At 32.8% G+C, this 14,054-nt stretch overlaps 1 protein-coding gene across 1 annotated transcript; it reads right to left on the bottom strand.

Moving 5' to 3' along the window:
* Positions 1-9,893: 9,893 nt before the first annotated feature.
* On the bottom strand, positions 9,894-12,355 carry LOC139486012 (uncharacterized). Its single transcript, XM_071270707.1, has one exon. It carries the CDS (start codon positions 12,235-12,237, stop codon positions 10,393-10,395), a length of 1,845 nt encoding a protein of 614 aa, XP_071126808.1. The 5' UTR covers positions 12,238-12,355; the 3' UTR covers positions 9,894-10,392.
* Between the last annotated feature and the right edge of the window lie 1,699 nt (positions 12,356-14,054).

The raw sequence follows: 14,054 nt of genomic DNA, 5'->3' as shown, positions 1-14,054 counted from the left end.
TAAAGGTGTTACATAATTTGTGGTCACGAAATCACTGACTTGATAAGTTACCAGTAATACACAGATTACGTTCTTTAAAATCTAAAATCACAACAGGCACGAGTTAATTTGTAATTTCCCCGTTTGAACATGAATGAATAGGTTTTAGGAAATTTGATCGTCCTCCGCTTGAAACTTTTATGCAAAATTTTGACGGAATTTTGAAAAAAAGAAATACTTTAAATTCAGAAATTATTGCGTGCATTTGCGATTTTGTCATTTAAGACTAAATGCGATTTTAATTGGTGTGATCATGAGAAAAATCCTGTTTAATTCATATAATGCGATTACAACACTGTTGCATTTATCGCAATAATAAAAGCATTACATAATTTCTAAATATACAGCACAGCATTCTTCACACAATTTATTAGAAAAACCCATTTTGCAAAGCTAGCCTGCTATAATTGAATAACTTTAAAAAAATGTCAGTACCTTTTTTTGTTCTATACAGCTATTCCCATTAAACTGTTTTTGTGTCAGTCCTTGGTAATCAATTATATTTTGACATGTATATCAATTCCAGTTTTTATATACATATACTGCATGAAAACAATTTTATTCATATGAAAGACGATAGGCATTATCAAGATCATTGATTACTGAACTGAGTTTGCACATTACAAATGTCCATGCCTCGTGTCGGTCTAATACACAGCATATTTTAACAGGAACTTATATGTTGTAATATATCGGGAGTCTATGTTGGTGGTATATATCTGAGTATCCCATTTTGGGCATGTTGCAAATATACGAGTTTATGAAATATTTTACCGAATATCATTTTTAAAACAGAACCATCTAAACCTAGAAATTCAAAGATCTAACTATCAGTGTCGTGACAATCATTTTAATTTCACTCTTATTTGTATTTTATATTTTGGTCCGTGATCCCGTTAATTTTAACATTATGTTATGGTTTATGACCCCTTCTGTAGCCATTTTTGTAGGATTTTTTCAAACTTCAATTGTATCAAAACTACAGATATAACGAATAATAGAGATACGTTATTTTGTACATACACCAAGGGGAAACTTGATGCAAAGCATTATCATTTACTGTTTCATTTCATTTAATAGAAAAAAGTACTTTGTGGCAAATAAACCAAGATTTTTATAGAAAATCCACAGCCTTTAATACAGAGATTTTTGTTATAAAATTTGAAACATAGATTACTCACTTGCTTTTCTATGATGTGCTAGTATTTATTTTTTACAAAAAGTTCAAACCAACCTGTTAATTCTAAAATACCTCGTGCTGAGTCACTAAAGTCGAGCGCACCCTTAAAGGTGTACTTGATTTGGTCCATATTTTTATTTGTTTTAACCAAAAACTACATTAACAAACTTGTATTATGGAAATCAATGCTAGCACTGCATGCACTAATCCTATATTTATCAGTCATCAAATTGCCAGATATAAGAGTGCAAGGATAAAGGCTGTGGATTTTCTATAACATTTCCATATATTTAGCATTGAATCAACACAAGGGTACATAATCCTTAATAAGCTGAAATACAATTTTAGTTCAGGAAAACATACATGGTAAAGAATCATTATAAACATACATAATGATATACCTGATATTCATATGATGAAGACATAATCTTTCAATCAGTTTAATTGAGGTCTGGAGCTGGCATGTCAGTTAACTGCTAGTAGTCTGTTGTTATTTATGTATTATTGTCATTTTATTTATTTTCTTTTGTTACATCTTTTGACATCAGACTCGGACTTCTCTTGAACTGAATTTTAATGTGCGTATTGTTATTCTTTTACTTTTCTACATTGGCTAGAGGTATAGGGGGAGGGTTGAGATCTCATAAACATGTTTAACCCCGCCGCAATTTTGCGCCTGTCCCAAGTCAGGAGCCTCTGGCCTTTGTTAGTCTTGTATGATTTTAAATTTTGGTTTCTTGTGTATAATTCGGAGTTTAGTATGACGTCCATTATCACTGTACTATTATGCATATTTTAGGGGCCAGCTGAAGGACACCTACGGGTGCGGGAATTCTCGCTACATTGAAGACCCATTGGTTGCCTTCGGCTGTTGTTTGCTCTATGGTCGGGTGGTTGTCGCTTTGACATATTCACCATTTCCTTTCTCAATTTTAATAAGTGCTAATGAAAACATATGCTGTAAACTTTTTCACTGTAAATTGACCATCATGCTTTACATATATTTTTTTCTAACTTGATTCCTCAAGGAGCTTTATATGCAAAACTTGTTAACCTTGAACTAAATTGAACTTAACAAAAAATGTCCAACTATATTATTCTCCGACGATCTGACATACAACATGCACATAGGTCAAGTTTGCTATACAAATGCAATAGAAACTTATTAAAAACTTAATAGAAATGTATACTCACCACCTCAATCAACAAACAACATTTTCATGTCGATTTTAGAGTTTGGAGCAACGTATATCAGATGGGGAAGAAAGCAGTGCCCAAATAATGGTACGGAATTGGTCTACTCGAAATTTATTTGATTAAATGTTTCAATTTTGTTGTCCATAACAATCACAAAATATACAACATGCATACCCTCGTCAATTTTTTTTTTAGATAGACACGCGTTTCGTCTACTTCTAAATTGCTCGAATGGTACCCCAGTAAAAAGCAAAACCAAAAGCTAGATATAAAAGCATAAAAACCCGACAAAGTTTCTCCTCTCATTAACTATATATATATGGAAAGAATGATTGAAAGGTAAAGATAGCACCAATAGCATGCCTTGAGTTAATATTGTGAATCTGTTTTTGAATTTTCAATGGATGTTGGTATCTATGCTCTTTTACTTTTAGTTTTTAAGTAAATTGTTTCTTTAACTCACTGTCAAACATGAATTTGTTTACTAATGTGAGTAGTTTATCAAACATGTAAAATCATTTATCATTAACATTCCTTGCGTACAAATATTCTCATGCTATTTATCCTCATTTGTGAGAATGTCCATTATTTACTCAGAATATTGTTTAACATATCTTGGTACATGTATCTATGATGAGTTTTTTTATACAACCACTGGGTTTATACTACTGATGGTGGAGTTTTTATTCCCTGAGGGTTTCACTAGCCTAATATTCAGCACTTCGGTGTTGACATGAATTATTATAGATATGGTCATAATCATAAACTAACTGTTTACAAAACTTTGATTTATTGAAACACAAAGGCTTTTCTACGTCAAGAATAGATTTCTTACGCTGTTTTGGCAACACTTTTATTATTTTTTTAGTTCTAAATGCTCTTGTATTTTGTCCTTTGTTTCGCCAGTTAAAACGTTTAATCGAGCGTCATTAGCGAGTCTTTTGTGCAGGAAACGCACATCGGGCGTTAATACAAAATTTAAATCTTAGAATATAATTGATGAGTTTTTGAGCCAGTAAAAAGGTGAAATTATTTCATTCGATCGTTTAACACATTTGTCTGAATTTGAAGCACCTAAACTTAAAACGTACAACCAAAACACAACAACAACCACTCGATCTTTTCAAATATGTCGAATTCCTTTTATAGTTAAGTCAAGTGTGAGAGACGCTTGATTAACGGTTCCAAAACCATATTCGTTGACAGTTCAGAAATACCCTTTAAATTAACTCATCATAGATACCAGGACTCAATTTTATATATACGCCAGACGCGCGTTTCGTCTACAAAAGACTCATCAGTGACGCTCGAATCCAAAAAAGTTATAACAGCTAAATAAAGTACGAAGTTGAAGGGCATTGTGATCCAAAATTCCTAAAAGTGTTGCCAAATACAGCTAAGGTAATCTATGCCTGAGGTAGAAAAGCCTTAGTATTTCACAAAATTCAAAATTTTGTAAACAGTTAATTTATAAATATAACAATATCAATGATAATTCATGTCAGCACAAAGAGTGCTGACTACTTGGCTTGTGATACCCTCGGGGAAATAAATATCCACCAGCAGTGGCATCGACCGAGTGGTTGTAAATAAACTCATCATAGATACCAGGACTAAATTTTATATATACGCCACTGTAAATAACCACTGTTTTAGGCAAAATTTACCATACATGGTTTAGACAATGTTTTTAAATGGTCCAATGATTTACACTTACAAAAATAGTCAATAAAGTAACATTGAATGATTGTTCATTTTTTTAACAACCTTTTCTCTGCAGGACATTTTCTTGATACAAAAAGGAAAATACATCTTTTGTTACGTTATATTGAACACCTGCCTTAATATTTATCCGCTAAAACACCACTAGAAGATAGCAACCAGCACAGTTTTGTTTTTAAATCCTCCCTATTTTATCTATATTATGGAGATCACAAGCTTACTTCGCACTTCAACCATAGGAAAAGTGTTTAAAAGAGAAGCTATCAGAACCTAATGAGGACTTCTATACTGCTGATGTTTAAAGCCATTGGATGATCCTAACACACGCATTACTCTTTTATCATTAGTTTTCTGCAACGAGATAAACATAATAATTACTAATTAAGTCTTTCCTATAATTATCACGAGACCAGGCATGGGGAAATGCAAATTTGTCATTCAAATGCAAGGTAATCCTATACAATTTTACCAAGTAATTGCATGTAATGTGAAATGCATCAATTTTGACGTAACATGTAATTATAATTCAATGCATTAATAAGCACAAAGTTTTGTAATTACATGCATTACATTGCATTACATGGCATTACTTTTTTTGTCTCGCCTTGACGGAGTCAAAAAGTAAGACATAGGTATGCTGTTTCCGGCATCGGTGACGACGACGGCGTCAACAATGTATTAGTTTGTGATTATGTCTAGTTTATGGTGAACCACAAGTGTTGGGTCAATCATATTTGGTATGCAGTTGTATAAGCATTGGCTCATCTAATTTCCATTGGGATTATTTGGCCCTGCACCCTCAGTCATGGTTTATTGACTTTTGAAGTTTTTCTGAGTTATCATGTATTAGTTTGTGATTAGGTCCGTTCAAGGGGAAGCATTAGTAGTAGGCCAATTTTAATTGGTATTCAGTTGTATAAGCATTGGCACATATCATTTCCATTGCGAATATTTAGCCTCGCCCTTCAGTCACAGTCTAATGACTTTGAAACTTATCTTAGTTTACATTTTTAGTTTGTGTGGTTATATCAGTTTAAGATGAACTGCTAATGCTAAATCAATGATATTTGGTATGTAAATTTATTTGCATTTGCAAGTATTGTTTCGATGGAGATTATATAGCCCCACCACCTCTTTATGCTTCATTGACTTTTGAAACTTTTACATAGTTTACAAGTTTATTTTTGTATTTTGATTTGGGAATTACTTATAAGTCAATGGTATTTGTTTGGTATGCAGTTGTATAAGAATTGGCACATCTCATTTACATGGCAATAGTTTAGCATGATGATATAACTCAGTCATGGTTCATTGACTTTGAATATTTGCAGAACTTGTTTAAGATGTTAAAGTATCGCTATTTTGATTTCAACATTTGCATAATCAAAATTACATAAAGGCGAGACATATCTCTGTGATAACAGTTTATTTCACATATTGTTGGTGATTTACTAAAGCGGGATTTAAGATTTCGTGATTAACTAAGATCACACTCATTTGAATATTGATTTCCTTTTCTTCTATTTATTTTTCATCCTATTGCTATTTTCACTTATAGGAAAAGGTGCAAATTAATTTAGGATTGATTTTTCTACATGTACATGTTGTAAACGTATTATCATATACATGTCATATTTTCACAGGCTATGCCGGTGGTGGTTACTATGGTGAACCAGGCTCTGCTGCTGAATATGTATGTTTACCACCAGATCCAAACTATATAAAGACTTGTAGGTCAGGTCGTGCTCACATGTACGGTGGAGAATTCGATATAACATTTTTGCTTCTGATAGTGACAACGAATATGTCCCATGTGCGCTATGTAGAACAACTCAAGCTACGTCTGTCATAATGATCCCTGGGAAAAACACATGTTATAGTGGCTGGAAGGAGGAATACCATGGATATCTGACGGCAGGAGGTTATAGTGAGGCATCTGCCTCTGCGTTTGTGTGCGTTAACATAAACCCAGAGTATATTATTGGAGGTGTGGATGAACGTTATGGTAAACTTTTCTATGATGTTCTAACCAAATGTGGATCTTTGAAATGTCCCCCGTACAAAGAAAATTATCCACTGACATGTGTTGTCTGTTCAAAGTAATAAAAAAGCGATAACAACATGAACAAGAACGGAATAGGAGTTTGTTTTATATGTATGTTTAAGTTCGTGGAATCGTATGAATCAATCATATTTGTTTGTTAAAATGCATAATTTTCAAACAAAATAAAGGGACAATTCGTCAATGTTACCGACTGGTAAATCAACATTGACTGATTTATATAAATAAGTTCGTAGCAGCTATGTACTTCTATACCAATGTTCAAGGAACTATCTATGCAGGAGTTTTCTTGTCTAATTTTGTATTAACCTTCATGTCATTTTCAGTTTTAAACATATAAAGGGAACAAACAAACAGACATATATGGAAAGTTTCAATATTAGATATTCTGTGTTACACATGATTTATGAAAAAAATACTTTTCTCATGTAATTGATTCTATCCCTGGTGGGATTTTTTTTTCTACAAAGGATTGGGCGTTTTAACTAAAATCCCGACGCAACAAAGCGGTCTAGTACAAAGTTGTTTTATTGATATGACATTAAAATGTTGTCATTTTCCATATGCAACTTCAGGATGTTTGTTTCCAATTCTGCTTCTGTTGTTGTTACATGTGCTTTCTGCAGAACAAGTCATGCAACATCAATAGTTTATGATTCCTGAATGAAATGGTTGCTACAGTGGCTGGAAGGTGTAATTCTGTGGATGTTTTATCTTCAGGAAATAGTTGGTATATATCTGATTCTTCTTACTAAATGACTAATTCTATGACATACACATGATACATGCAGAATATATTACTGAAGGCGTGGCTGAGCTTAATAATAAATCTGCTGTGAAGTTCTTTCCAAATGTGCGTCACTGTAATGTCGACATGTAACATTATTTTTTTTGTGCATTTATATTTTTCACAGTGTTAGCTATATTATTGAAAAAAGATGTGGATAAAACTTCATAAACAATTAAATAACTTTTTTTAAACAGGAAAATCAGTGAAAAGCTCCAAATTATTGCGCTTATAAATGTACAGCTATACGCAGAAACTGTATTGTTTACAATATTAACTACTTTATTGTGTCGTTCTTTCTCATGAATTATTGGTTATATACCTTAATGATATTTATTAGTTTTCCATAGGAATAGAGTGCATCAATGATACAAACTCATTAGTTCGTAGATCATCTGTCTCGTCTGCTGTAAAAGACTCTCTTACAAATGAAATTAGACAGGAGAGACACAATTCCTAGCACATTTCGTTTAAATCTGATCAAATATAAACCATCTATAGTGACAGTGTATTCACGTTATCATTTATCTTTTGTGTTAAAATGTATATCCGCATTAGTGTTTCTTGTAATAACGTATACGTACACGGTATAAGGGTCAGTGAGACACATTGCAAATCGTCCTCTAACCTTATTGTTCTCACTATAGATTATTCTTTCGACAATATGAATTGAGACTCAGCTGGTATGTAAAGGACTAATGAATACATCAATTGTCACATGAGTGATCCTTTAAAGAATCATGGCTGATTCCAATCTTTGAATACCACTAGAGATCGCTATGCCTTGAAACCAAATTATCCATACTGTTTTAGAATATTTGAATAGTATAATCAATTATAGTTATCAAAGGTACCAGTATAACTGGTATATAATTTGATACACCAGACGCGCGTTTCGTCTACATGAGACTCGTCAGTGACGCTCAGATAAAAAAAGTTATGAAACCAAACAGTACATAGTTGAAAAGGATTTAGGACCAAAATTTCCAAAACAAGTTGTGCCTAATACGGCTAAGATTATCTTTGTCTGTTTGGAATAGGAAAAGCCTTAGTTTTGTAAAAGGAAATTTATATAAATGACCGCATAGTTGATATTCATGTCAACACCGACGTGCTGACGTGGCTAGTGATAACATCGGGGACGAAACGTCCACCAGCATTAGCATCGACAATTAGTGTTGTAATAGCTATTGAATATATTTACAAATAGTACATTGACATTTATTTAGTTCTACAAAAAGAAAATACATTAAATAAAATCAGGTGTTGCACTATTTTCTATGAATGCATCCTGTCCAGCGTCAACCTTTGATATACATGATATAAGAATCAAATATATATTTTCTTTGTAATTTTCTATGTGATAATTTTTTATTCTATGTTTTGGAATAACATAAAAAAAGATGGGAAGAAAGCAGTGCTAAACTGCTATCACATAATTGGATTATTTAGGTAAATATGTATACGTGTAGTAAAACACACGAGTAAAGAAAGCTTGGTATACTCCTCTAACTTTGTTGTATTATGAAGATAATGTCATCAAATATTTCTTTCAAGCTTTTACTATGTTTTTACTTCTATCTCTTTTTTGAATAGTACTTTGAAACTCACTAAGTCAACAATAAACTGTTAAAAAAGAGGGACAAAAGATATCTGACTGGAGATATTTTCTCAACCTTATATTTATCAATCTAGATAACATGGCAGGCATATTTTTACCACCTCTACACCAGTTGATACAGTTTATATGACACATGATATTTTTATGTATAGACACTTGTTTGTCCTATCACGGTTTCCTTGGAGAGTTGCTGCTCACAGGGAAGCTATTGAACCAAGAGTTCCAAATGGTGAAAATGAAATCATCCCCTCGTAAATTTTTCGGACGCCATTACAAGTCGGTTGACCGATATGGCATATCCGTTTCATAGATGATATGGGATATGTTTCTAACGTCGTAATTACAATCCCCTTTAAATGAATGGGACCTGCCGACTTAGACTATTTACCGGGTTTGTAATAACAAATCATCATCATCATCATCATCATCATCATCATCATCATCATCATCATCATCATCATCATCATCATCATCATCATCATCATCATCATCATCATCATCATCATCATCATCATCATCATCATCATCATCATCATCATCATCATCATCATCATCATCATCATCATCATCATCATCATCATCATCATCATCATCATCATCATCATCATCATCATCATCATCATCATCATCATAATCATCATCATCATCATCATCATCATCATCATCATCAAAGAGCTTACAACAACCGAAGGCTACAAATAGGTCTTCAATAAAGCTGGAAACTCCCGCACCCGGATGCGTCCTTCAGCCGGTCCCTATACAAATATATACACTAGTTCAGTGATAATGGACGCCATACTAAACACCGAATTATACATAAGAACTAAAATTAAAATAAAGAGTCCAAAGATTTTTTGTCAGCTTTTTCCCGTTTTATCCATTTCAAACAGTAAATACGGAGTGAGTCGTGTATGAAATTGCGACACTCATTCCAATTAATTATTGACTGGGGACGATATTTATGTCCTTTACTCAGAAACTCTCTGTCGCAAACCATGTTAAGGTCTCCTGTTATAACATGGGAGCATAAGTGTATTCGGAATAACTATAATTATATACAGGTGCATATTCACTGATATTTACATCTTTACACACTTGGATTTAATTAAACACATATTTCCGGGTAGATTTCTTGTTAATATAACAAATTAAACAAGAGAGAGTTCAGTATTATAAAATATCAAGGAATTAATTCTTTAATGGGATGGTCGTTAAAAATACAGGCAAGATTATGAAAATCAAAACTTTATTGACACACTTTATTTTAATAAAATGTGTTTTTTTATGATCTTCATGTCATTATAATTTGAATGATTTCATACTTAGGACTGCAATATAAGATTGTGTTGCAATCCTCTAAAATCTTATTTAATTTATTTATAGGTAAATATCCAGAGATTGGTTGACAGATAATGGCTGCCGTTGTTGATTGAAATAAAAATTTGGTCCCAAATATTTGTATGGTTAGTTTGTCCCAAATATTCTTTGATTTCGATTTTTTCTACGCCCATGAGAACGGTTTTTACAAACAGTTTTAGAAATTTATCCAAAATGTTAAAGTAATCGGTTCTTGATTTATTACCAATTCCAACGATATTATCCTTTAAACCTGGAGGGTAAACAGTCTGGAATGTTTTAATCCAATTTAATTCAGATATTTTCCGTGATCGTACAAATTTTGAATGAGATTCACAAGGCTGCTTAATTACTCCTTCTAAAGGTTGAACTGTTAAATATATAATAGTCTTCTTGTTACTACCAGTTTTAAGCTGAATGTAAAAATATTACACTGAGCTCATCGACGAAAGTCTCTTTGAAGAAGTATTCAATGTATGATTTGGGTATTTTTGTAGTGACTGAATAAATGCTTGACGAGCGGCTTCATGGTCTCCTAATAACTGTGAAGCAATACCGAGTATTTTGTAAGCTTCAGATTGTAAACCTCCCTCTTTTTCAATCAAAAAGTTTTCAGCTATAACAAGTTGTAAAGTGTAGAGACAATTCTGACATTGTCTGACATTATTTAGATGATAATGGCACAAAAACTTAAGAAAATAAGCATACACTATAGAGGAAATTAAGCATGTTCCATTGTTCACTTCCATTTGTAGTTCATTTGGTATCACCCAAGAATTTTGTTCAAATTTCATACAATCTACAAGCATTATTTTCCATAATCTAACTATATTTGTTTTCTGGATTGATTTCAGTTTGAGCAATCGACAATGAACATCAGACATATCCATAAAGCGGTATAGCTTCTCGGGAGTAAATTTCGATATAGAGAACATTAGGACGCGTAACGCATTTCTATATTGTTTTGACTTATAGAAAAACGAAGCTAACATCAGCCATCCAGAAACAGCGTCATGATGAATACTCTGAAGCAGAGTACAAAGACCGGAATTATATTGTTTATATTGATGTTTATTACTACATCTAGGATTAGTCAGTGGGATGTACTGTGTATATTGTGCACACCACAAAGACATGTAGTATGTATAAATGTATTTTAGGGAGGATCGGTCACATGAAACAATCTTGCGTATACCACTATTGTATACATTATTTTCCATACTAGTACTATTAACAGTAATCCTATTATCTGCAGTCAATAACATTTTTGAATTCAGTGGTTTTGCAACCTGGATAGTATGAAATGTATGTTGTTCAATGTGATCCATCCATATTGAATCACGAAAGCTAGATAGTTGATCTGAAAAAAAGACGCATCGCCAACCGTAACTATGGAGGGTATATAGTCTATCTAGGAGTAATTTACGTGGACGGCCCTCTATTTTGTTCTCAAACAAGTTGTTTTCTGGAATAAAGTAATGCAAGCACACTGAATACTCAACACAATAAATAAGTCTGTTAAAGCAACGCATAAAACAACGTATCAGATTATCAGGTTTCCATACGGATTGTGGTAATTCCTCTGATATCCAGAAAATAACAGTTTTCACAAAATATGAACAGAGTAAATCTGAACATTCGGTGAAGGTCGCTATAACATCCTTCAAAAGAATTTTCAGGAGGGCATAGCATAATAATTGTGTGTGTGTATATGTGTTTATGAGCATTTTTTCACCAACAGAAAAAGAAATTCGCCATTCTATATCTTCTTTTGGTGATCCCTTTACTCCGATTGGTACAAAAAGTACTCCGTGTTTTATAATACTTTGTTTGACATTGTAATTTAGCCATGAGTTATCTGATCTTGTTATCCATTGTGATGCTTGTGACAGCCATGTCTTACAATGTAAGCACGTTGCATGGTCAAATGATCCGTCTTTGTCCGATATACACGGGCCATGAATTATGTGAGTATCTTGGTTTGGTAATAGGTTATGCATAAAAAAAGCGCTCGATAAATAATGTTTTCCATTTAGTTCCTCGCAGTATTCTGATATAACATTAGTTTTTATTAGTAATTTCGTGAAACCAGGTTTTACATCGTCTATTTCCATTCTACAATATCTCATATATGGATTAAATCGGATTTTTTCATCTTCATAAACCTCGATAGTTTTTGCTACTAACATCACATCTAAATCACTACCTCTCATATCAAGCCCTTCACCAAAACTTCCACTGGTGATATATTCATGTAGCCTGTTGCTCTCCATATTGTCCCTAACAATATTCAATAATCTGAGTGTTTTAACATGATTCTCTGTTCCAACTATATTTTGACACAAGTAGTGATAAAGTGCCAGTGATACCGTTCCTGTATCTGTATCTTAAATAAACAGGACATCAATAAATAGAATGAAAAATAATGTCCATCATGCACGTAACCATTCAACAGTTATTGTAGTATAGCTTAAAAGTGAATGAGTTATTGAGGTGTCAATCTATCTTAAAAATTACTGAGATTTTGCTGTTATTTTTTTTATTGATTTTTCAATACCTTTGTTTTCTTGCTCTACATGTGCCACCCGTATCACAATATTAATCTCTCCAAATTTAATTCATTTTCTAATAATATAACTTTGGATGTAATGCTTCTTCTGATTGACTGACAGTTTTTTTTGTCTATCATAGACATAATTTTGCAATGTAACCGGGACTTCAACAACGTTTTTTATGGTTTACCCGGGGTTAAAACGGAATTATAAATAAAAGTATAAGGAATGATAGTATTTTTTTCCTGTTTATTTGAAATACCATTTAAAATGTGGTGCTTCGTGCGTTATTCAGTGTCACTACATTTTTTATATTGTTTCTTCATAAACAGAAAAAATATTTCAGTCATTCCTTAAATGTAGCATGTGGTTGATATACGTTTTTTGAGAAATGCTTCATATGTGTATGGAAATGAATAAACAGAAACATTTTTTCAGGTACTTGTTGTAAATATGTAGTGCTAACGGTTAACTTTAAATACTTGCAATGGTCATTATTAGGTTATTCACACACTAAAATTCAATGCGGTAATATTGTCAATAAAACAACAATAAAAAATCAAATAAAACAATCGTTTATATTTAAAAAACTGATTCACGGGGCCGAGCTATATGCAACCGCAGAGGTCAAACCCTGAACAATTCGGGCACTACACCCAAGCGTGATCAAGCTCTGAATTTTAATTGTGAATAAACATTTGACAAATCATAATCTAAATACACGGTTAGATACAGGATATCAAAGGACACCATTCGTTCAATTTTTGTTGAAATTAGATCAAATTAAATGTGTACCCCAGGGAACCCTAATATTGACAAATTATAAAAGAACAGGACCCAAAATCGAAAACGGTTTGATAAGCATATAAATCAATATCCAAAACGTCAAGTTTTTGAACTTTTACCAAAAAGAGTAAGACCAAAACTGTGAAACAAAACCTTGTAAAATGAATCTCTATCTGCCTTTTAGGGTTTAGAACCTGAAGGTCAAAATTGATCGGAATACTTATTCACAATTGCTTGTCATAAAACAAGAAAAATGCTTGTTTTTGTGGCCCGTTTCAGGCCCCTGTTTTTTTTTCAAACTACGACAATAATCACTAAAATCAATCCCAACCTCCATGTTGTTCAAATACCTTCTGCCATAATTTTACTTATACTAAAGTAATTATCTGTAAACAAAATGTATAAGGTTAAAAGCAAATGTCTTTTGACAACGACACAGCTATCGTCATTACAAAATAAGAACGCCGAAATGTTGAGGTCGTATAAAAAGCCCGACCTGACATTATGTGGAGCGAGTCAAAAGAGAAAAATGAAAATAAAATATGAAGAAAGTGGTCAATGACAAATCCTGAATGACATACTCTTAGCTGTTGGTAGGCATGTTATGGATGAGGCGGAGTTATACTTGACTCTAAGCCCCGAAACTTTCCTTACTACGTGACTAGTATCAGTAAATCATTTGCGTAATTGGTCCAGTGTGTGACAATGGTTTATTAAAATGACATACGTGTAAGGCAACATATTTAATGATA

This window comes from Mytilus edulis, chromosome 8 (genome assembly GCF_963676685.1).
Source record: "Mytilus edulis chromosome 8, xbMytEdul2.2, whole genome shotgun sequence".
NCBI lineage: Eukaryota > Metazoa > Mollusca > Bivalvia > Mytilida > Mytilidae > Mytilus > Mytilus edulis.
This window is presented reverse-complemented; position numbering and strand designations above follow the sequence as displayed.